The sequence below is a fragment of the Antennarius striatus genome, chromosome 4 (assembly GCF_040054535.1).
Source record: "Antennarius striatus isolate MH-2024 chromosome 4, ASM4005453v1, whole genome shotgun sequence".
Lineage (NCBI taxonomy): Eukaryota > Metazoa > Chordata > Actinopteri > Lophiiformes > Antennariidae > Antennarius > Antennarius striatus.
In genome coordinates this window covers 20,869,129-20,894,639 of record NC_090779.1, presented here as the reverse complement: position 1 = coordinate 20,894,639, position 25,511 = coordinate 20,869,129, and the positions used below count along the sequence as shown (strand labels likewise).

The 25,511-nt window shown below is 43.2% G+C and overlaps 1 protein-coding gene across 1 annotated transcript in view; it reads left to right on the top strand.

Moving 5' to 3' along the window:
• The window catches only part of nell2a (neural EGFL like 2a), a 62,142-nt gene extending 42,486 nt beyond the window's left edge, over positions 1-19,656 (top strand). The window contains exons 15-20 of the mRNA XM_068312938.1: positions 212-307; positions 10,314-10,454; positions 11,489-11,682; positions 14,190-14,366; positions 17,119-17,343; positions 18,851-19,656. Coding sequence (XP_068169039.1) covers positions 212-307; positions 10,314-10,454; positions 11,489-11,682; positions 14,190-14,366; positions 17,119-17,343; positions 18,851-18,892 — 875 coding nt within the window. The 3' untranslated portion in view covers positions 18,893-19,656. The remainder of the gene's footprint in view (positions 1-211; positions 308-10,313; positions 10,455-11,488; positions 11,683-14,189; positions 14,367-17,118; positions 17,344-18,850) is intronic.
• The last annotated feature ends 5,855 nt before the right edge of the window (positions 19,657-25,511 follow it).

Below are 25,511 nucleotides of genomic sequence, written 5' to 3'. Positions count from 1 at the left end.
CATGCATGGGGTAATGAATATTTTCAAATTAACCTTGGTGAGATCCATTAATCACACAAAATAATATCGTGAGGAGTCTGTAATGAATCGCATCACCAAATTAGCTCTTATTCTGTATGCAAATACATATGTTGGTGCTGGGTCTAATTACGTGAGGTAATGCTTGTTAATCTTAATGAGTAATAGCGCGTCTCTCCTGGTCTACCTCCAGCTATGTGTGATGGATTGTGCCAGAACGGAGGAACCTGCGTCTCACCTAACAACTGTGTTTGCCAGCAAGGGTTCACCGGGAAGAGATGTGAGACAGGTGAGAGAACATTTCGCTTGATTCCATTCTAACCTTTCTCCTCTCTATAGTAGCTCAAGAAAAAAAAAAAAAAAAAAAAAACTTTAGCCGGAGAAGGGAAGGGAAACAGAAATACGGTGGCGTTAAAAAGGAGCTTTGTTCAGATCTAGCAGGAAAGGACAAACAAGAGAAGACGAGCGATTTACAGGAGAAAGGTACTTGAGATAAAAGTTTTTCTCCAGTTATCTCCTCACATCCAGGCTGTTGTTTAAAAAAGCAGCGATAGATTTTCCTTCTAAGATCTCCCTCTGCTTTTGACCCCAACAAAACAGCCGATCTGTAGACGCTAAGATGTTCTCACAATCTGCCGCATCCACGGGTACGAGCGTGTGTGTGTGTGTGTGTGTGTTCCCTCAGTGTGTCCGACTGTGTGTGTCCGGGTGAATAATGGGCTTGTACCTACTTCAATGGGCCAGTGGAGGATTTGAACTGCAGTTGCAGCAGAATGAGAATGAGTCACAGCCCGTATTAATCAATGCGGCGTTCCTCCTTAAGTTTCACACCACTTCCAAATCACAACTGCGCAAACTCCTGATGTCGTAATATCCAAAAAGTCTCAATAGCTTAACCGGGAATCAAGCCAGCGTTGGTTTATGGCAAAGGTCACACCAGTCCTTCTGCTCCACGATGTCCACACTGCAGCTTGTAATTTAAGATTACCAAGAAAGACTATAATCCTAATGTTTATGTAAAATGTACTGAAACCCTTCTTCTGAGTGTCCTTCAGGTGTGTGTGTGTGTGTGTGTGTGTGTGTGTGTGTGTGTGTGTGTGTGTGTGTGTGTGTGTGTGTGTGTGTGTGTGTGTGTATTTACTTGCATTTGAGCGAAGCAAACCCAGCCGCTCTGCTTGCTCATTGGTTCGGGTATTGATTGCTCATAAAGGACCCCTTTTTTTACTGCCCATTTTAAAGTAAATGAATTTCCTCATGGTGCTGATCAGAGATGCTGAGGGAAGGGTATGGATGTGTGTGTATGTGTGTGTGTGAGTGAGTGTGTGTGTGTGTGTGTGTGTGTGTGTGTGTGTGTGTGTGTGTGTGCTGCACAAAGACTTATCCTCCTCTCCTTTGTGCTGCAGAGAAGGTTCTGAGAAACGTCTTATTACTGGTGGGGTCCAGGCAATCACACGTACCATTTACCTCCTAGTGTTGAAGATCCCTGGCCTTCCTCTTTTGTTCTCCCTCTCCATCCTCACTGTCTTTCATCTGCGTTGCGCATGTCAAAAAAAACAACACAACAACAACCGCAGGATAGCACATGAAAGGATCGAATCTCGTATGGCAACTTAATCCGAGGGGGGGATTCTATTCATCACGCTGTGTCTCCAAAGAAAAGATCTATAAATAAGTGTAAATCTTTGGAGGAAATGTAGTTTAATGTTGTTTGCATTTTCATCCAATCAATCGTATCGATGTTTAGGGAAGGTGCTTAAACCCTTAATTAATGGATATTCCCGTCCAAGGACGAGGAAATGAATCCGTAAGAAGCTTTGAATTGCTTTGTAGATATATCACCGTGTGTGTGATATTTTTCAGACATTAGTGTGTGTATATATAATTGATAGCTTTATGTAATGCTGAGTTAACGGTTTCCCAATTCAGCTCCGTGGTGCTGAGGTGGATCCAGATATGTTAAAACAGGAATTAATGCTGTATGAATGGAGAAATACCAGCAGAAAAAAAAAAAAAAAAAAAAGCTTTGCTGAACAGACTCTTCTCTCGGTGTGGGAAAAAACCCCCCAAAAAAACAACTGCATGCAGGTAAAATCGGTGACTTCATACAAACACTTGTGTATTCTTCATCACAGTATGGTGGGAATTGGATGATTGGCGTCTCAGAGAACGGTTTGACTTGAAGCTCCTCTCGTCTTCCTCGTTATTGAGGATGATTAGAACTCAAAAGTTTTGGGACGCAGACACAAACAGGAGCTCGCTGGCAGTCGGAGGCTCCTCCACATCCTTCACGCCTCGGGCTACAAGATGTTTGTCGCTACGGCGTTGCACATCTACCTCCCTCACTGCATCCACAATCCTTCTCAATCTTGTCCGAGTCAGGCTGACAGCTATCGTCTTCTTCATGTGCTTTTTAAAAATTTATTTATTTATTTTTATCCTCTTTCCTGCGGGTTTATTTTCCAAGACCATTGTCATAGCCCTGTGCTGCTGGGCTAAAACCTCCAGCACTGTGTTGAGACTTCACCAGTCATTCAGTGTGTGTGTGTGTGTGTGTGTGTGTGTGTGTGTGTGTGTGTGTGTGTGTAAGAGGGGGTGTTGACAGGAGCTCCCAGCGAGGCAAGTGTCTACAGGAGGGGCTCCCACAGATGTATGGAAGTTAATGTAGTGTTGGATATGCCGTTCTACTGGTGAGAAGGAGAAGATGGGGAGGTGGGTGTGGTGGTGGGGGGGGGGTGTGTGCTGTAAGCAGGAGGGGGGCTCAGAGCAATACTTCAGGAAGAAGTGATGGAGATGTACCGGGAGTGACAGATGAAAAATTTGCGAAGGGAGAGGAAGGGGGGGGGGTGTAACGACTGGGGGGAGGGTTAGAGGAGGTGAAGTGGAAAGGAAGATACAGATATGTCGGGAGGAACTGACAGATGCTGCAGTGGAGTGGAGGGGTACACAGGGGGGGGGGGGGTGCAAGGGGAGAAGGATGGGTGGTTCCAGGGTAGGGGTTACTGAGTTTTCACTTCATCTGGATGCGCATTGAGGCTGGTGGAGTTGGAGGAGCAGCAGAGCTGGGTGGATGAACATGGAAAAGCTTTCACTAAGTCTGGACTTCCCACCCCCGGAACCCTGTGAGCTTTTTAGAAGCCTCCCCAGAGACACCCCAACCGCCATCGCTGTGAGCGACAGACTGACAGTCTTCAAGACAGTGCAGGAATGCACACTTATGCACACATGTATATTTACATCTATGGGAAAGCGCACATCTATTCTGCCTCTTTTATGATCTATGTGGGATTGTTCGTATATACATATGTAATGTATATATATGCTCTCGGCGTGCTTGTCATTACTCTTTAGGGAGGACGGATGGGGAGGGACAGGGACACAGTGTTGACAGACAGACACCAGCCAGCAGAGGAGTCTGACACGTCATGAATTATGCAGGAAACAGCTGCAGCAGGGCACACACTTCAGTCACGGATATAAATGTTCACAGGGCCAGCCGTGTAACCACACGCCACCAACACGCTACCGTTTCAATAATAGCACCCAAGGCTAGCTGTCTTCCTTGTGTGGCTCTAGTGAGTCGGTTTATTTGTTGGTTTAGTTTTTGTAAAAACACGCTACCATACCCTTTAGGATGTTCCTAGGTCAAATTTATTTTGTTATTTTTTATTTATTTAGTTTTTTTTGGTTTTTTGTTTTTTAAAAAAGACTTGTTTCAAAACGTGCAACAGATTGCAGTGACATCTGTGGACTCTTCATTTATCTTTCCCCCTGAAGGGGGCGCCATTTTTTTTTTCATAGTAAATATGGTAAATAACATTTCTTGAGCGCATGAATAAATTCTTTTCATTAGCAGTTTTCAGTCACACTGTGTTACTCCACAGGTGTATTTATTCATAGTTTGCTTTTAAAGATTTACGTACTTAATATCATCCCACCTATTAATTGAGATAAACAAAACACAAGCACATTTAATAAATCATGTAGCTCCATCTGAAAGACTTGAGAGTGTATTCAGAATGTTTAAAAAAAAAGTTCTCAAATGTCTTTATCAAGGGCTTCATGATCATCTTGGCTTCAGGATTCTTTTAAGAAATGGAGCCTGAACTGCAGAAGACTTTTCGGATGGAAAGGTCTCCCCTGCATGAAATAATTGGAAATAACATCTGTGAACATCCCTTTCTGTTTGTGTGCTTATTGACTGAATTGCTGAACTGTTCCTAGGAGATGAATGAGGAGGTATTTTGTATTTCCTTTATTTTCAGCTCATTATCTCCTCCTTCTGAGCCCCTCTGTGCTTGTTAGGGTGTTTGGCCACCAGTTAAAATTTTCTGTCACTATGCTGCCAGCTCCGTAACTAATAGCCATCTCTGCTGTCCTCAGACGGCCCCTTCGCTAGCTTCTCAAAGGACGCCGTGGACTTTTCCGGGCAGGAGAGCGTTTGATCAGATCCTGTGGATGGACACATTCGCCTTTCATCTCTCAATCCATCCATCTGCAGTCTCGTGTCCTCTCGAGCCGCTTTTAATCAGGATCGCGGCGGGGCTACCTCAGCATCAACGCTGTTCTTTAAGCACGGAGAGAGAAAGATATGAAAGATTTTTATGTTTGGTGTTAATGATGCAGTTTAGATTTGTGACTCCTACACACTCCTGGAGGGTGATGTTGAAGAGCACCATCAGAGAGCCCTTTGTACAATACACCTACACTGCAAATGGATGTTTTATTCTTAGGAAAAACTCCCATTTTCTCCAGTTGTGATCATTTACCAGCATGCTACCTCTTCCAAAGGAGTACTCTCATTAAGAGAAGTGATCTAAAGAGAGAAATATTCTGTTTATGTGGGTGACAGAGCACCTCTTCATCGGCCCTGAGGTGACGCCGGCATTATTGACCCGAATGGAGAGCGGAATGGTCAGACAAACAGGCCTCATTCAGCGTGACGAAACAACGGAGGAACTCACACCGACGAGACGACAGACAGCGATCGACAAGCTTAAAGCGAGGTCAGGTGTTTTAATCGGACCCAGAGATCTACAGGGAAAAACATCCAACCGGGTTTTAATGGCAGAGTGGATTCGCTTCTGTTTTAACGGCGACTATTAAACCATTGTAGGCAAGAAAAAAAAAAAAAAAAAAAAGGCAACGCAACCTTGTCAGAGATGAAATCTCCCATGGGCACCTCCCACCCGCCACTCCGGCATGGATAGTGAATATTTAAAGCCGTATTAATTCTTTTGCCCCTCTCCTCTGACAGCTCCCATGATGCATAGCTCCTCTCTTTGCTCCATGCTTTGCCCACAAAGGCCCCCCCGGGGTGGGGGGTGGGGATGGGGGGGGGACTGTGACTGTTTAAACTCAAGCGGCTTGTTTAAGCACGGTGATTATGTATTCATTATTTATTTAGAAACAGCCTTACAAAGCACTCACTCCATCACACATAATTAGTGTGTCTTAATTAGAGCCGGCTAATGGCTGGAGCTGTCGTTTAGCTGAGTGCAACCTGCTGCTTCTACCTAAATGACACATCTCCCAGGGACGGCTCACCGCCGTCGCCTCTGCAGCAGCAGCAGAGCCACCAGGTCCGCAACGAAAGCTTTTAAAGGACAATAGAATTTATATCCCAGCAGGTTTTTTTCCCCCCTCTGCCGCAGCATGCAGAGCTGCTTCACGTCCCGTGACGTCTTTTGAAAACGAGGGAGAATGCGTACGATTTATCAGTGCCGGTGTCAGTTTGAGTGTTTTTAAAAAAAAAAAATTTTTTGTCTATACTTCACATTCTACTCATGCAGGAACTGCAGTTCTAGTATCGTCTAATGGTGACGCTGCAGCCAGACAGAGAAAGAGGTTTTGCAATTTAACCCACTTAGCTTTGTCACTAATGTGCCTTTTATCCACCATCCTCTATGCATGCTGTATCTCCTGTTGCACTTTTTGACATTCCTGAAAGGGTTACTAAACAACTATTAGCAGTTTGAAAGTGCACTGCAAACATAATTTTTGGAGATTCGCTGGCAAATTACTCAGTCAGCGTTAGAACCCTGAGTGCAAAAATGTCAAGTCAGATGGGGCGGATCTTCTGCTTGAACGTGCATTTACTGATTTTTTATTTTTTATTTGCACTTAAGGGCAGTTGTGCAAGCTCTACACACAACTTTGACATTTAAAAAAAAAAGTTGATAAGCTGAATGTCACAGCAAACATTTCCAGACCGCATCGACGTTCATTTGTCGTCTGTCTGGTCACCTGACCCGAGGACCGGGATATTAATTTAGATCTGTTTCAGTTTCCGGCACGTTCTGAGTGAAATATATCTTTTTAGCTGTTCTGTGGCCGTCAGATGAACCGCCTCCGTACGATCTTTGCTATCGTCTACAACTGTTAGGACTAAACAAGCCGAAAAAAGATTCGAGAGTCTGCAAATTCAAAGGAGCTGCAGAGTTGAGTGACTCCTCATAGGTTTGCCACCATGAGCAACACTTAAGCAGCTGTTAATACAAATGTAATAATTAGTGCACAATAAGTGCTGCAGTCACCACTGCGCTGGTTTCATCAGATGTAATGAAGACATTTGTTTGAATTATACACCAGTTCTGGGCGCCTGTTGGCCCAGCTGTCAATCAAACACGTTCATCTGTCCACCCACTCAGAGGCTGAGAGCTGAAAAGAGCTTTTTTTTTTTTGGGAGGGGGGGGGGGTCCTTTTTTCTTACTTTTGAAATTGAAACCGTTTCTCTGAAAATCCACCTTTAGTCCGGTTGGTTTTTCACGCGGAGCCGTTTACAAATTGAGATTTGTTTGCACTTTTAAAACGGCGGTGGAGATGTTCCCAGCTATAAGTAAAACGCTACAGAGTCACTGCATTGGATGTGTGTCCGCGGCTGATTGTTCACAAGGCTTGTTTGCAATTTGCCACGATTACTCATCCACTCTCCCACTCAAGTGCTCGCAGATATGGATATTGTGTTTCACAGTGTCAGTTTCATCCTCAGCAACGCTGTGTGAAGCTCAACGTAGCTCAATTCGCCTCGGGTTTGCACGATGATTGATTGATTATGTGCATTTGCTCCGTCTCATAATGAAGACTGAGGAGCGGCGACAATCACTCAATTACACTTTACTGTACATAAAAGAGCAGCGAGCTGAAATTCATTTCTCACCTTATCACTGTCATAAAAGAGCTTTTTTTTTTCCCCACACGGCGCTATCGACTGCCGCCTGTTCTTCCCCATCATCATAAACGTGATCCTACATGACAAATGCAGCTCATTTTGAAATGCCCTTTTTTTTATCTTTATGATATCTGACTCGGGAGCAAGAGGACAAGTTGATATCCAGGGTTTCTGAATGACCCCCCCCCCCCCTCCACCTTCACCAGGATTATTCACAGAAATGGAAATCAGATTGAATTTGATTAAGGCGGTGGAGATGTACATGTGGCAGCAGTAACATATTTTGTGGTGAGTGAACAGCACCCCCCACCCCCCACACTCTTCTCTCCCCGGGGCTACCTGTCAGTCAAAGAACGGAAAAGACACAGCAAAGGAGGCAATACCTTGCAGAGGAAAGGGTTAAAGCGAAGAGCTGTAATGATCCAGGATCAAAATATACAGCAAGGACAAAGTGAAGAGGATGAAGGAAGCAGAGACATGAAGAGACGAGGGCAGGCTGGACTAAACTCTGAATGAATAAGGAAAGGTAATTCCGAGGGCGATGCTGTTTTTGCCTCCGCTTTGAGACGCTGATAGACGCGCAGAGTGAAAGAAAGGACACATGGAAAGGTGAAAGCAGAGGATGAAGAAAGAGAGGAGGAGCTGGTCATGGCAGAGAAGCATAATGAGCCCAGGAGGGTAGAGAGGAAAGTCCATCTGCTTTTTTTTTTCTCCCCCCCCCCACTTTGTCCTCCGAGAGCTGCCTTAATAGAGCCCTTGTTTCCAGGCTGCCACTCAGGATAACGAGAGGGATAACTGCAGCGTTTCTCATCGTCTCTTTCCTCCTCGCATCTCCTCTTTCTTCCTCCTACTCATCTGGCTCATCCTCCTGTTTTTTAGCGTTTAAGTGTCAGTTTCCACATCCTCCCAGTCAGCTTCAAAATAACCGGTCCTTGGCAGCCTTGACCTCTCTAGGTGATGCACACAAACAGTTTTATTATGTAAGTGTAGAGAGGAGAAAAAACATGACAAGATTTTAAAAAGTGAAAATACTGCGGCGTCCTTATCTCTGATTCAACAAATCGAAAAGAAAAAAAAAGAAAAAAATCCACATGATTCAGAGGAGATGGAGCTTCCAGGCAGGTCCCTTGTCTCATTGTCATGGTAGACGCTTTAATTACAATGATCTTCAATTATCATTTCATCGTGAGATGAAAAGAGAAGGCAGGACTTTTTGCGAGCATTCCGTAGCCTCACGCGTTCAAACCTGTCGAGCCCGAGACACGACAGCAGTGAGTTTCTTTCTCTATCACGAAACACCGTGGCGCCTTAACAAAAAAAAAACACCAAAAAAAGTTGATTTGATAGCAGGATGAGAAGCATCACACCATAATTGCGGCTGACGGGTTTTTGCGGAGATAAAAGAGAAAATGACAAATCTTTTTGTTGAGGGTGTAGCACTCTGTTGTTATAGTTAGACATTCAGGCTTTTAAAGTGCCTGAATGAAACCGGATGAAAATAATCTCCTTTCATATTTTTAGACTGCACTATTGTCATTTGTTATAAATAGTGTCTGACTGCTCAATTGTGCTTTGTATGATCTCACAGAACCATATTGGCAATAAGAGGATAGTTTTCAAAAATAATGCATCTAATTCATAGTGTCACTCTTTCCCCTTTAAAAACTAATTAATGATTTTATTACAGAACACAACTTTTAAGAATTAATAGGACTTATCAAAGATAGACTAGTTACACTATTTGCTGTAGGTTTTTAAACAGTGTCCTTTTAACCTACTGTTGCTGTCCTAAGGGCAGAAAATGAGGTGCTGCACCCTCAGCAAACTGATGTAATTAGAGAAATATTTTTCTTTAAAGTCTTTCATGCTGAGAAAGAGAGAGAGAGAGAGAGATTTGAACTAGCACAAAAAATGGAAATATGTGGTAGATGGTTTTTTTCTCTCCATTTTTTAGATGTTTTAGATGGTTTTTTTTTGTTTTGTTTTTTTCTTGCTAACCTGCTGCTCAGACAAATGTGGATAATTTTTAAATAGATAAGGCCCTAATCTGTGGGACATTTGATCAACGGTTAATCTGCTGCAGAAATTCTATTAAAAGGCTGAGGGCTCATTAGCCAATAGATCTTAATCGCATTACTGTCTGGGAGGTGGGGGACCGTTAGCACGGCTGCCTCGCGCTCAGTGGGGGATACTGTTGAAGGCAGCGGCGGAGAAGGTCAGACACAGCACACCACCATTTTCATAATGAGAGCAGAGCATCATGCATCATGCACAATCATAAAACAGCCATCACTGACTATGCAGATATATTAAATCTTGGTGCATGTCTGGGTATAACATATTTAGCCCTACTATGTAATAACAAGCTTTATTTCCTCCCTCATGTGGGCCTGGGCCTTAGTTTAATTAAATGTTATCTGAAATATCAAGTTGATTCATCTCTCTGTGTATAATATGTTTATTATGGAAGAAATGGTATTGGATTGGCTTTTGGTTGATCTGCGTAGGAAAGGCACCGAGTTGCTTGTTGAAATAAAGAGGTTACATTTTGGTGAGTGGAGACGGATAATAGAGAACGACGGGGGAAAATTAAGATCAGACAGAGGCTGAAAGAGGAGGAGGAGGAGCAGGAGGGAATGAAGAACAATTCTAAATACAGCTTTGCAAAAACAGACATTAGTTGGATCCACTGACAGAACAGGATGTGCTTGGAGATGTCAAAGCCTTCTGTTGAGCTTCTTTTGTACCTCATAGAACCTCTTGATGACTATTTAAAATTGAATGAAAACATGCAGATACCTCAGAATATGCGTTTGACTGCATGTGATCGGGGATTAAACTGTGTAGGATCAGTTGAAAGTACAATTATGCACTGTGTCTGGCTTCTACTAATATGCTTGTTGCATTAGATTAGATCTGTTATCTGTTCATTGATACACACATCGTTCTCTGGGATCATAATAATAAAGCTTGTAGACTAGATCCAGTTGAATGTTAGACATGTTTCATCAGCAAAAAAATCAATCAACTTTTACCTAGCAGGCAAGTATTTGGGCTAAAAAGCCCACTGCACCTTCCAGAGCATCATAGTGACTGTGCATGGATGTCTTATCACCCTTCTCTTCAGATATTGATGAGTGTGCGGACGGATTTGTTGAGTGTGATAGTAAATCCACTTGTGTCAACTTGCCCGGCTGGTACCACTGCGAGTGTCGTGATGGCTACCATGACAACGGCTTGTTTTCCACCAATGGGGAATCATGTGTAGGTGAGTGGCCTACCTTCGCTCATGTATATTTGATGACAAGCTGATACTAAAATGCAATTCTTTTTCCATTCTTTGTCTTTATTCTTTGGAGTTTAGAACCGCACATGTTGATTCTACGTTAATGTGTTTAAATCCCGATGCTGCTTGGATGTGCAACCTCTTCTGTTGTGTTACAGGCATTTCAACCTCATAAGAATATGGCCTTTTTGCATCTTGCAGCCCCACAAAAATCAAAACCCCATTATTTTCCATCAAATGATTTCAAATCTCAGTCCCATCACAGATTCCTGCTCTTTGAGATGAAGCCTCGGAATCGAAAAGCGCTCAAAATAGTCCCTTTTTTTTGTTTAGGTTTTTTTTTGTTTGAAATGTATGACTCACTCAACATCAGACACTGATTCAAACTTTTCTTTTACGAGATATGTTGCTTCACTTGTGTAAAACATTACGTGATTAGGTAGGTATGTCATTACGGTATTTTTTTCCTCCAAAAACAGTTTGCTTTTTTTGCAGTCTGCTCATTTTTCTGGAACACTCTCTGTCTGACGCAGGATGTCAGGAGAAGTGTCAGCTGTCGAAATATAAACCCTCAATCTACAGTAACAATGAAGCATTCCCCATAATACTGCTGGCGCTGCTCCATTTGTTGACCCCATCTCTGCTGTCAGTTTGAGTTGGGAGATACAACAGAAAAAAAAAAAAACCCCACCACATTAAAAGCACTCCCTCTCAAAAACGAACCTGCGCTTCTCAAAGCAGTTATCATTTTACCAAAAAGTAGGTTTCTGGGTTACATTACGGATGTTGCGGTATGTCCCCCCCCCCCCCCCCAAGATCTTTGCAGCCTTGATGCGCTAGTGTTCAGCATCTGCAGATAGCAGGTGATGCCTTGCTCAAAAAGGATAAACATGTCATCTTTAAACCTTAAACCATTCCGTTATTCGACAGGCGTCTTTATTTCGTCAACACATACCGTGCATAACTGGCGTCACTCGCCCTGGAGCGCGTTCATGATGTCATCGTTTCTGTCGCAGATATTAACGAATGCAAGACGGGGAGGAATACCTGTGCCAATGACACCGTGTGCTTCAACCTGGAGGGGGGCTACGACTGCCGGTGCCCCCACGGACACAACTGCACAGGGGACTGTATTCATGACAACAAGGTCAAGCACAGTGGGCAGATCTGGGTGCTGGACAGCGATAGGTGCTCGGTGTGTTCCTGTCAGGTAAGAATCAGGGCGCGATGGACACAGAGCCAAACGGAGGTAGAGACAGACTGAGGAAAGCAAAACAGATGGGAGACAGACAAGCAGAAGCGCAGACTAACTGGTTTGGGATTGAATTTACTCTCTCGTCAGTATCGCGTTTTCTGAAGGAAGCTCTGCTGGACCCGTTTGTCCTCGTGAATGATGTCATACCCGAGAGGACCAATCAGCAGGGAATGTCACCTTGTCGTGTTCTTTAAACACGCCGCTTCCCTTCAAGAACATAAAAAAAAAAAAAAAGAACTGGCACAGTTGTGTGATGTCTGACATATTAACATTTAAGAAGAAGTAGATACGACATATGACAATGGATTGTGGACCGATGCCATTCGACCTTTGGGTTAATAGTGTTGTGACCCGGTGGTATATTTAATGTCAGACTCACTGCTGCCATCATTAGTAATTTACCCGTCGAGGAAGCTGCTGGTGCCATAAAAGAAACACCTGCGACAAAGCAATAAAAAACTCGATTCTGCTTCTTTCTGAGATGAGCGTTTCACAGAATTGACCGATGTGACATGAGCGAACAAGCAGACATACCCGTCTGCACCGCATCGAGCAAAGTGTGTAGGTCATTATATGTAGACGTGGCAGCGGAGACGACTGCCTGTTTTTGTTGACGATGAATGACAATGATGAGCAATCTGAATTAAGTCCAGGAGCTGAAGTTAGACTCCCACGTTTGACGTAGTCGTTTTGATTGATCTCTGTCAAAAGCGACAAGACCGCCTGGGAACAGATGATCCGGAAAAGTCAAGCGCGTTGTTTTTCAGTGACAATCAGGTCGTGCACCATTCCTGCTCTGCATTTCAGCATTTGACTCCACCGAATGCCATGTGTCTGGCAGCAGTTGGGAGGTTATTATAGTGGATTAGTGCCGGTAGTGAATGATCAAACTGCAAATTATTCATTTGATTACAAAAGACCAGGGCTCCTTGATTAAATGAGTCATATTAATTGATTTGAAAGCTTGAGGAGCTGCCTGTCAAAATTAGTTGTATTGAGCGGTTGAGGGAGCAAAGCAGTAAACATGTTATTGTTTTGGGGGGGGTGAGTGGACACAGATGGATGTGTGATGGAGAGTTAATGGAGGAAACCAAGGTCAGACTTCACAGACGAGACGTATCCTGGGGGGGGGGTGTGTGTCCGGGTCAAGGTTGTGCAAAATGCATTTAGTCTTCCGAGAGGTTTGGCGTTCCAGATGCATCGTGGTTTTTACTGCACCGGTGCATCCATCAAAACATTTCAAAGATGTAAATATATAGATTTAATTTGGTAAGGGAGTGAAAAAATTTTTTTGACAGGAACTCCAGATATCCAACAACTGAAACGAACCTTTGAGCAGAGTAAAACCTGGTTTGACTCATAAAGTAAGTTTTAGAAGTAATGGAGAAAACCTTTACAGTTAGAATTATTATCCAGCTGACTCAGTTTATAAAGAAAATAAATGATATTCTCTGTTACTATGGTAACTCTTGTTAATTTGGTCGTGGAGACCGTCTAAAACGGACTGAAAATCTTTTTTATTCCGCTTAATTTATGCTGTGTGGCCACATTATTAAATCTAATTACCACCATCTGATAAAAATAAACTTTAACTAATAAATACATTAAAATGATTGTTTAGTGATAAATGAGTGTGTAGAGAACCACCGTTGTAGGAGACACACACGTGCCTCTGCAGCATGACCGCTAACGTCACTGTCGTTTTACAGCGCGCCCCTTCACCCGTCCCCTCATTCATAAATTATACATTGCGCAACAGCAAAGGACTATGGGTTGGAATCAAATGTGGGCTGATGACCATCAGATTTTCTGTTTTGCATATCTACTGTATATCTGACCAGGAACGAGTGTTTGACTATGTGTGAAAGGAGGCAGCAGGAAATCCGTGACATAAAAACGGATCTCCCTCATTATTGTCGTCTCTCCTATTTCACACATCCAAGAGAAGTGATGACTTCAAAAAGGAAAACAGATTTTCTTGTCATTTTCATGTCTGCCACAACTGCTTTTCTTTTTTCTTTTTTTTTTTCCACTTTCCAGCTGAGTTCCAAATTAAAGTTACAGATGTGAGAGGGAGATTTATCTGAAGTTAATGAGTTGAATCCAGACCTGCATTCTTTCCTGTGAATGTGGAATGCATTTAAACCGCTCAGACAAGGCAGCCAAGAAGCCCGTCTCCAAACACCTCAGTGATGAATTTAAAAAAAAAAAAAAAAAAAAAGCCTCTGTGAATTTTGGAAAAATATATCTTTTCTGTTTCCCCAACAGAAACCAACTAAAATAGTTGGAAAGGACATACTATGTAACGTTCGCTCCAATATTTATCATCAGCATGCATGTTTAATGACTCTATCAAACAAATGGCCTCATCCAATGCATGTGCGTGCGAGCACACCCCTGTGTTTGCTGTGTAATTGCATGTAATAGTCATGGATTTTTTATTTTGATGCTCTCCTGCACAGGCCGGTCAGGTGATGTGTCGCAGGATGGTTTGCGACTGCGACAACCCCAACGCCGATCTGTTCTGCTGTCCGGAGTGCGACCCTCGGCTCAGCAGCCAGTGTCTGCACCAGAACGGCCTGCTGACCTACGGCAGCGGCGACACTTGGGTGGAGAACTGCCAGCAGTGTCAGTGCCTGGTGAGTTTTACGGCGGTGAGGTGAAACAACATAAGCGTTGGTTCCAAATCTGCCCACACAAGAAAAAAAACAAACTAACAAAATAACACAGTATCCATGGAAATGCTTCTGAATGAGACAGATTCTCTGTAAAGAAAGTCAAGGAGAGATGTGATTAAGAGGTGGGGAAAAAAAGGTTCTACATAGGAGGAAATGGAGATTGCTTTTCATCTCATGGCAGAAGCAAGGACAAAAGTAATTTGTGAGATTTTAAAAAATTCAGAGGACCCCCCATGCACTTTGTCTGCTGTGATGGAATTATACATTTTTTGCTGATGGATATTTCCAAGGTTAGGAGAACATGGGAAAGGCGTGTGAGCTTCCAGACCATGTAATGCTGAATACCATCTGTGTGTGTGTGTGTGTGTGTGTGTTGATTGATTAGAATGTGTGTTTTCGCAGTGTCCTCTGGAAACAATCCCATCTCTCCTGTTTCTCATGCAAACCAAATCACACTTTTTAACACATGAATCTTTCACAATAAGACGCGTGCGCTCTTTTTCCGTGCATGTTGACCTTTTCCAAGGTTGACATGGCGATGCTGCACAGACAGCAGCAGCAAACATTTTGTAAAGTGTTTACCAATAAAGCTGACGAAACAATAAATCCTACCCATGATGCACCCCTCCCCGTAAACCCGTATGCATATTAAATACAAAAGTCATGGTTTAGCATTCCATCCCATTCTCTTGCTTCGCCCACACTCAGCCGTGCCACTCATTCGTTGCGGTGGGTTGTAAATCCGCCTCACTGTTGATCTCACAAAAGCACTTTGCAACTCCGTTTTCTTCTTCTGTCCCTCCTTTTGTTGCTTTTAAAGATCAACCCTGCTTTATCTCATGTAAGTTGGCTCCAGTCTGACAGATTTATAGTCTGAGTAGCAGCAGCAATAGTGTTTTACCCCATCCCCTCCCCTCTACCCTTTTCTGTTGTAACGCTGTCCTGATGCCCGGACCTGAGGGTTGCTTTTTAGATTTCTTACAACGAGCCATTATAGAGAGCTTGAAACCCGCTGCTTGGTTGAGAATCATCTAAAAAATGGACTCTGTTGGCTTCGCTCTCGCTGCGGCGGTGCTTGCATACGCTTGTATATGTCGACACTAACAGACATAAACACTCTGGAGGATGCAGAAATGCTGGATGCAGCGCCGGAGCGTACACGCGTACAGCGTGTACGTGTACGTACAGAGTACAAGTGTCGAAACGTCTATGTTCAGTGTGTAGGTGCAACTGTCACCACAGCTGCAGACGCAGATGTAAAACACTCTCATTAGAAGATGCACAGAGATGTACACAAGGATGAAAATGGCCACAAGCTGCACAGCGGGGGGGTGGGGGGTTAAATACACAGCGACAGCAGGAAGATGGGCAAAATATTCTCCCAAGACCAAGATGGGGATCCTTCTCTGGCTGCCCATGCAGTCATTCGAAAACCAAAGAAAGTGGTCTTTGCAGAAAGCGCACACATGGGCCACTTGTGATTTTCTATCATGTTAAATTGCCAGAAGATTTTTGAAACAGGGTTTTTTTTTTAAAAATTTATTTTATTTCTCAGTCATAGCTTGTACCTTAGGTCGAGGTGCATGAAAGAATAGAGCGCGATTGCTGCAGGCGACTTCCCAAAGATGATAAATGTCACTAGTTTTTTTAATCTCCTGGAGGCGATTTTTAACATGAAGTCAACCCTTATATCGGTCTGTGTAAAAACAAAAAGATTAAATAAAAATGAGATGCGATGAGCACGGAATGCAAACACAGATTACCATATTCACAAAGACATGAAAAGACCAGCCTCGGTTTCAGGTGGATAAAGTTTCCCCCCAGCTCGGTTAAAAATAAAAAAAATTTTTAAAAAAATTGTGAGCGAAAGCTGATTGCATGGCTTCGCTAGAATATTCCACATCTGCATCAACACATTGTGTGAGGATGACGCCGTCCCTGATGGCGGCAGGAGGAGACAGGTACCTGAGGAAGCATTCGGTCCCTCCCTGGGGTCTCGGTAAAGAACACCACATGGGGGGGGTTCTCATTTCAAATGTTTACACACTGTGGAGAGGCAGGGAGCCGTTGCCTTCTCGCCATCCTAATTTACTACAACGTTTCTGAAGTGCTGAGCGAGGTGATTTTCAGTGATTAAATATCCCCAGCGGGATGCTTACATTTATCCTCCCGTAACTTTACACGCCAACGCTTCCTTGTGTGTTTAAACACACAGCCTGATCGCCAAAGACAACGCGAGGGGAATCAGGTCAGAACGACTTAAAGCACAACATGCAGGATGTGTAGTTTTTTACTAGAAATCCCCAGGCCAGTGTAAAGTGGAAGCGGGAGAAAGCCAATGAGTTTCTATAGGCTGAATATTTGCAGTGAGATTAATATGAGAACAACAATGAGAGTCTGGGACCAGAAGAAGTCAATTAAAAAAAAAAAGCCGAGCATTTACCTCCACAGACTGAAAAAAATTGCTGACTGGGGATGGAAGATTGCTCTACTCATCTATATTTTCAAGGTACATTAACAAGCTTTTTCTTTCCTCCATCCGCTACAGACGCTCCCTCTAGCATGCAAACACACAACGTCAGGAAAATTAGGTCTATTTGAGGACTTTCTTGTTTTAGGCCTGGAAAAAAATTCTTGGACGTCTGGACACATTTCTCTGGTTTCCTTTACTCAAGTTGTCTCTTTCTCTCTCTCTCTTTTTCCGGCTTCACAGCAGGGTCAAGTGGACTGCTGGCCTCTGCCCTGCCCGCCTGTGGATTGCGAGTTTACCGTGGTGCCGGAGGGCGAATGCTGTCCGCGCTGCGTCAATGACCCCTGCCAGGCCGACACCATCCGCAATGACATCACCAAAACCTGCACGGACGAGCACAACATCTCACGCTTCAGCGGCTCCTCCTGGATTAAACACGGCACCGAATGCACCCTGTGCCAGTGCAAGGTGAGGTTCCCCTAAGAACAGCCCCGCCTTCAGAACAGAATGGCAGATTAAGAATGAAAACAGGTCCGAATGTGAGAATTTGTTGACGCTTTGTCATAAATTCTACCATACGGTGTGTCCAGACTTTACATTGTGAAGGAAATTTGCGAGTCTTTAACACCTCCTAGTTGTATTTATTCATCACATCGGTGGTAAATATGTCCGCTGCAGCTGATTCTGATCCACGCTGCAAACCTTGAATAGACACATTTCACCCAATGTTCAAGTACAGCCATAGAAACCATGGGAACATGGGAAATAATAATAATAATTATTATTAATAACAGGCTTTTTGTGCGTGTCAGATTTGTGTTTATTAGCTATCCTGAATGAATGTGTTCAACATGAGGAGAAATAACCACATTTTTTTCTATTCACTACTTATTAAATGGTTAATGCGGAAGCTACAGCTAGCATTGGGCTGTACAGCCTTCATCTCATTATGTTTGCATAATTTTTTTTTTTTTTAAAGTTGCGGTTATTCAAGGGCTTTGTGCCAAATACTGTTTTGACTGGGGTCAATAACTCTACTGGTTACCTGGCAACCCCACAGTGAAGATTCCTATTCCTGCTCTTAATGCTATGGGAAAATACTTCTGGCTGCGGTTTCATTTTTAATGTGCAGGTATGAGATTGTGATCAATGTTCTCATCAAACTCTCAGCAAGAACTGTGGCTTCGGTATAAATTAAGTTAATCTGTGGACCAGCAGAAAAAAACCCACGCTTTGAAAACATTTGTCGTCATTTCCAAAGCCTCTGGCTCAGGAAATCAGTCAGTGTTCTCCTCTGCACTGCAGACATGTTTGTGTATGGACTCCTCGCAACACATGCATCCTCAGATATTCTATCTAGAAAGTAAATCAACAAGAGGAAGCCGCTCTCCGCCAGTTTCTGTTTGAAGTTTCGTGGCGCAGAGCAGTGAGGACGTATTCTATGCAGACAACCATCCTCTTCATTATCGAAGCCTCAGCTTTAGGACTAATCCTCCAAAACTCGCTTTCAAGGATGGAATATTTTCACTTCTCCCATTCGCCTGATGGGAAATAATAGCATTCATTCTGAACGGGGGCGATTTGTCAAATATTCAAAATATTCATGCTGTTTTACAAAGATTTAATTGGAACTCAAATTCATTGAACATGGATTTAATCTTTTTTTTTTTTTTTTTTTTTGAGCAGCGCTGCTTTCCATCCCAAATCAGTTTTCCAACATTCTGATTTGGTCAGTATGGACATTTAGCCTTATTTCTTCATCCGAGCTTGCAGCGACACGACTCTGAGACCTTTCTCGTTTGTGTATTTGCGGTTTGAATGTCGTTCTCATGGATCAGTTGATGCTGAAATGACACCCAGAGGAATTCTAAATGCCAAACTGAGTTTTGTAATGCTGCGGCGACGACAGTGTGCTCAAATGTAAGAGTAACCCTAACATACTCGTGTCTCTGCCTTCTCTTTCCTCTCTTTCCAGAATGGACACATCTGTTGCTCAGTGGACCCCATGTGCCTTTAGTCCCCGGCAGATCTGAAGGCACCTGTACAGTGTTCTCCATGTAAAAAAAAAAACAACAACAACAAAAAAAAAGTAACACCGCCCCGATGTCTCCTCACCGTCCTCCCAGCAGGTGTGGGTCACACATTGTTTGCACTGGTAAGATGTGATTTAAGCCCTCTGGACCAGATCGACCAGATCAGAATAATTCATTGGAATAATTCGCTTAGTGTCAAATACGGATGCTAAATGTACAAAAAAAGTCCCCCTGGAGGTACTTCCTGTTGATTTCTCTCTTGTTGTGTGTTCTATTGGGTGAACATGCCCGTCTCGTACCTCACGCCCATCGCTGTTCAAACACTGTAGGACCCACGCCTGCCTCCTCAGCTCCTCTTTATACCAAATGCAAATGTACATGTCAAACCAAACAGACGATGGACTACAGGTTCCTCGAAACCCACTCTATTTGTTTTCCACGCCACTTAAGAGTGAACCTTTAAGGATCACCGACCCCCCCACCACCACCACCACCACCACTCCGAATCATCGCTACATGAATTTGTAAGATATAAATATTACTGGCATGACTGTGCTTGATGTCCAAAAACTTTTTTTTCGCTGATTTCTAAAATTCTCAGTGATGATGATGATGATGATACCTTTAGATAGTGTAAAGGCAGTTAGCATAAGGTTTCCTTGCCACATTTGACTCGTCTGTGTTATGTGTTGCTTTGTAGCATTTCGTTGCATTTTTATTTCTTTTTTTTTTGTAATTAATTTTCTCTCCCAAAGCTTGTTATTGTGTAATAGTGAAATAAAGTATTTCCATTTACATTTAAACCTCGTCTCGGGCTCACGTGTGAATGAGATTAATCCTTTTTCTGTGATTCCAGTTTGAGCCACCAACTCAAATGACATAAAAATAAAGATGTGTGGTTTGACAAGTTCATCCATTTATTGCCACAATGATTTAATCCGGTTCTGTGGTATTCCAGATTATAACATGATAATAATATTCTACGCTGGTTAAATTAACCATTAGATTAATTAGTTTGAATTATCTGAGTGAATTATTTTAAATGATTTAAGCCAACCAAACTGGTGCTTACACAGTATTTTTTTTCCCAGCGTATGCCAGACACCATCTTGTGTGAAATAAATATACGATTGATTCTGTCAAGTGAAATCAAATTTGTGGGTTTGCCGGATCCAATTCTAATTGAGTTGCTCCATGATTTGGATTTTAATTGTGGCTCCTTGTGTTGAATGCACTTCATCATCCATATTATTTGGATGCATAGCAATGACTACTCTTGGTGTAGCGCAGTGATTTCTCCCCTTTCCACTTTGTCCCGCTGTGCCTCTGGAGATGATAGAAGTACTTGTGTTGCAGAAAAGCACTTAAAAGCTCCTAATATAATTATCTATCAGTTTACAACCACGGACAAATGAGTTCAGCCTGGAGATGACTTTATTTCCCTGTGGAGCCGTCTTTCTCCCACCGACAAATTCTCCGGCTCCACTTCGCAGCTGCTCACAAAGACAAGAAGTAAAACACGTTTCTATTTCACCCCCTGCTCACTTACGCCTTTTCTGCTCCTCGATCCACCACAAACTTTTTGACTCGCATTCATCCTCAGTGGAAAAAAGCAGGCAGTTCGCATTTGCTGCTGGTAGGTCGGCGAGGGCACCATCTGGACCGCTCTGGTCCGGCGGCTAGGAGCTGGTGGTGGCGTGGGGGCCGGTGGGCACCTGAGAGGTGGTGGCGCAGCGGGGCAGACCGCTCCTCCAGCTGGCCTCCTAAATGTTCAATTTTCCATGGCAGTGCTGAACCCTCTGCAACAGATGACAGGACCCACGGGGAGTCCTCTTAGCTGCCTGTCCTATAATCCACCACTAGTGACCGCATGTATCATCGTCATCGAGGTCGGTGAAGCAAAGCATCAAAGAAAAAGCAGGTTACCTTCAGATGGCATTTGCTGTGATCATTCTGATTGGTCCACGGAGTAAGACTTGGTATTAAGTGTACATTTTTCCATTACCTGTTAAGTGTCGCCGGACGCTTTCGTGAGCGTGATCTTTACCTCACATCACCGCAGCGGACGCTCAGTGTTTTCCATTTGACACAAACATGCAGAGCCTCAGCCAGAACAATAAGTCATGTTGAATTGCCATATTTGTCTGCATGAAAACAAACACACAGACAAGTACAAATGTTCCCCAGTCCCATGGCGCCCGTGGATTTGTTTTCCAGATCTGACTGTTGGTCGCTGCTGAAACTGAAATAACAATCAGGATAGCAACCATTCATCAAGAACTGATTCACTCTGCATACATTTCTGTCCTCTTGCAAGCATAATTCTGTGACAAATGTTTTTATTAGTCCTCTCCAAATTTAATAAACGTCAAGTCGAACTGCGCCGCTGCTGGAGCTGCTTCCTGCTATAATGGCTGGAAACTAGATGCGAAGCTGCTTCTCAAGAGCAGGACATGGTTTGTCAGTTGTGCGAGTCTTATCCCACGCATTTTAACCAGCAAGCAGAAGTCGGTTAATCCAAATGAAAACATCAACATTTAGCTGCCATTCGATCGCGATTAAATATTCATGGGTCCCAGATGATGAACCATCCTGACTTCAGGTCTGCTTTTCCTGTAGCATCACCAAGAGTCTGACTGAAAAGCATGAGACATGTACGATAGTGTTCTAAACTGAGGTAAATAATATTCAGAATTGTGTGGTAGATCTCCAATTATTGTGAGTCCTCTTCACACACATTTCACAAATATCAAAGGAATGATGCAAAAATCAAAGTGAAGGTTCTGCCATGTGTTTTTCCTTTCGGCTTTTCCCTTCAGGGGTCGCCACAGCGAATCAATTACCATCAAATTCTCAATTTCAATCATTAAATAGTAGATTCTGTCACAGCTAGTTCAAGTTTTCCATTGATTTATCTTAAGAAGAAAATATATAAAGTAATAGAGATGCGTAAATAATAATAATAACAATTATGAATAAAATGATTATTGAAATTAATTTAAAATACTTTTTAAAAGTAGGAAGGTGTAAAAGCAAGGCAGAAGTAAGATTAATAGATTATTTAAATGTTTTGGGGTTTGTTTGTTTTTTAAAAAGGAGCCCACAGAAGAGCAGTAAGGCAGAGATCATCTTCACAAACCAATATCCGGAGACTTATTCCTCCAAAATAAGTTGTTGGATGGCTCCAGACTATTATCTGAGCCACATGTGCTCTGAAAGGTATCGCAAACCTGCAGAAGGAATCGGTGATGAAGTCTGTTTCCTGTTTGGCCACCGGGGACAGAACCCATCTTGGGGGATGGAGGGGTCGGAAATGACTGCGTTGATAAATTTCACAGGGTCTCCCAGAGTCACGGAGCTGTCAGAGCAGAGTGATGGGCCATGCCAGGACATGATGCACTGATCTAATTGGAGAATAGCTCAAAGACAGGAGCTACAGCCCTGGTCTGCCTCTAGGGGATTTCTCTGGTTTATATTTAGCTACAGATACAACACTAACAGTCTCTTTTTTTTTTCTCTTCTTCTTGTGTCTTCCTGGAAGACATGTGAATCGAGTAAATAGAATATAATGGGAAAGGTTTCTAAACTTCCTCCACAAAGTTCCAAAGACGTGAGAAGGAAGCTTAAAAATATCATGAAGAGCACAACGCAATCCATCACGTATAGGCTGCCAATACGTGCCCTACTTCTGAAAAAGTGGTCAATAAAACAACACCAGTTTCTGGTTCTAACACATGTGAACATTTTTGAAACTTGGGTTTTGATATGTCCTCTTAATTACTTTGCAGTCATCCAAAAATCAATATCTAATTTCTCAGCCCAATGCCAGGGTGGGAAAAGGCACACGGTCTGGCAATGAGCTGTCTTTCCAAATAAACAACAAGCAACAATAACCCCTCACATGTTCATACAAGAGCAGGTTTCCACACAACGGCCTGCTATTTCTCATAGTTACCATTGAAGCGCCCTAATCCGTCCTATTATATGGAGAATTGAGGCGGGGTCCAGTGTTGTGGATGTAATCCCACCAACACGACTACCAGTGATGAACAGCTGCAGAGATAATACCTGCGGCATCACGGTCAAAGGTTTGTCTTCATAACTACTATTTCATCAACCATCTTTCATGGCTCCCAGCCCTGCCCATCCCTTTAAATCACCGCTTTATCTAAAAATCCGGTGGTGACGTGTAAGGAGTTTGACCGAAAAGACATTTTCACTTCTAATCCCACATTTAAGATGCCTAAAATCATAAATCTGTGTCTTCTAGAACCATTTTTGTGTCTTTCTGAGGCTCCATGTATTCACATGTGTGCTTTCATACCAACATGCTTTCATGTTCAGCTTAGCATGTATAGCTAGTACCATGCTCATCATTTTAGTAAGCACCATAGTAATCAGTACGTTTAACGTTTGCTATTTATCACTGAAAGCAAACATTTCTGAATATGTAATATTTTTCATATTATTTTGTGCAAGTGTTAGATATGTTTGTGCAATGAGCTGGCATCCTGTCTGGGGTGTACCCTGCCTCCACTAGGTGGATAGGCCAATGAGCTGATTATGATCGTCTCATCTTCAAGAAGATGGATGAATGAAGTGTTAATATAGAAGAAAATGAACATCCATGAAGCTAGTCAACGCTGGTGTTTTCATTTAGCACCTCATTTCATTTAAATCCATGAACATCAGCCTCAAGGTGGCGCTACTGTCAAGGACCAATGTCATTATTCAACCTATATGGAAAATGAATGTACACCAAAATGTCATGGAAATCATCTTTGTAATGGGAGTTTACCATGGGCCATGTCAGTATACCTCTCACACACACATCCACACAAGCACTCATCCACACCTGTACACAAGGACACACTCACAAACATACATATGCTCATATTTTGTATTATGTTGATATCATGTTGCATAATGGAGACTTTGTAGGGTTGGTGTATTTGTGTTATTTAGATTTATAAGTTGTGAAATTAGTTTGGGTATTTAGTGACTTATTTTGATCTTTGATTGGCCAATCAATGTATGCATAATTTTCATTCTTATTCTGTTGATAACGTTTCTATACCATTACATCCATTTCAATAGAGTTTAAGCTGTAGTATATTTAAGTGGTTTATTAGTTTCTGTCTGTGAGTGTGGGGAGTTGATTAAAGCACCTGTGGGGAGACTATAAGTGGGCAGGTGTGGCTCAGGTGTGAGAGAGCTCGCCAGAGCAGAGAGGGTGAGTCAGGAAGATGTCTCTGTGAGGAGCTCTTCAGGTAGAATGGTTTTTTTTTTCACGGTAACTGAAAGAAATGGAATAAAATGCAGTATTTTGCTAAACTGGGGTCCGGAGTTTCCATCCTACTAATAGAACCTTGACAAGTGGTGGCAGCGGTTTTGGGAACGACGGTGCGCAACAGACAAACGCACAGACACAAATGGAGCACAAGGATGGCCGCGGAAGCGACACCGCCGGAGCAGCTCATGATGTCAAGAGTTGGCGGATCTGTTCAAACGGACAATCAGACAAAGTGAGCAACGGGAGGAGAAACGGGAAGCTCGTTTGAAGGTTTTGGAAGAGACACTGATGGTACACCAATACAACACGGCTGTTGTCGAGAGGGGATCATCGTGATGCTGTCGGCGGAGGCTTATGTGTCCGTGGACATTGCCTCAGTTCACGATTATGTCCAGGTAGAACAAGCAATTCTGGCCAAGTATGATATAAATAGAGACACTTACCGCCGCCGTTTCAGAGATGCGAAGGTGAAAACCGGCGAATCTCCACATGAACTGTACGTACCGTCTTCAAGAGATGGCCGCCGAGCTGGTCGACATCTACATGTCGGCGCGTCAGGATCCAGGGGCCCTCCATAACGCAGCTGATGGTGCTTCTGTTAGACCCGGTAAGTTTGGCATGCATACTGAAGTACTGCGTAAGGATAGCAGAGAGCATACAAACAAAAATAATTTACACGCATTTCATAGTGATAAAAAAAAGAGATCCGCTGTTATTCGTGCGGGAGGTCGGGTCATAAAGCAGCTCACCGCATGTTACGCAAAGGTAAGGCTAGTTTTTGCAGCATACCTGAAGTCCCCTTACCTCGTCAGAAAGAGCGGTTGTGTAATGTTGAGGTTAATGGTAAAGCATGTAGGGCTTTGATTGATACTGGCAGCAATCAAAAACTGATTAAAGGGGGGGGGGGGGGTCGTTGGTATGCCTGAGTGTGGTTCAGTTGTGCAAATTGAGTGTGTGCATGGGGATGTGAGACCATATGCAACAACTGAAATCACGTTGACAGTGCAGGGTGGGAAGATAAGGCTTCAGGTTGGCGTGGTTGGAGGGCTTCCACATGAGGTTGTGCTGGGAACTGATCTTCCCCTGGTGGCAGAGCTATTGAGGGCAGCACAGCATCAGAGTATGGTAGTGACACGCAGCCAGGCCAAGGGTGTGGTGCAGACTAGTACCGATCAATGGTTGCAGGAGCTACCTTATTGGGATGTCAGTATTGAGGGAGAGGATATTCCAAGCAGAGGTCAAAAGTCAAAGCGTCAGCGCAGGGAGGCTAAGCAGATGGGGACAGCAAGGAAGTTAGAAACTTTACTGCC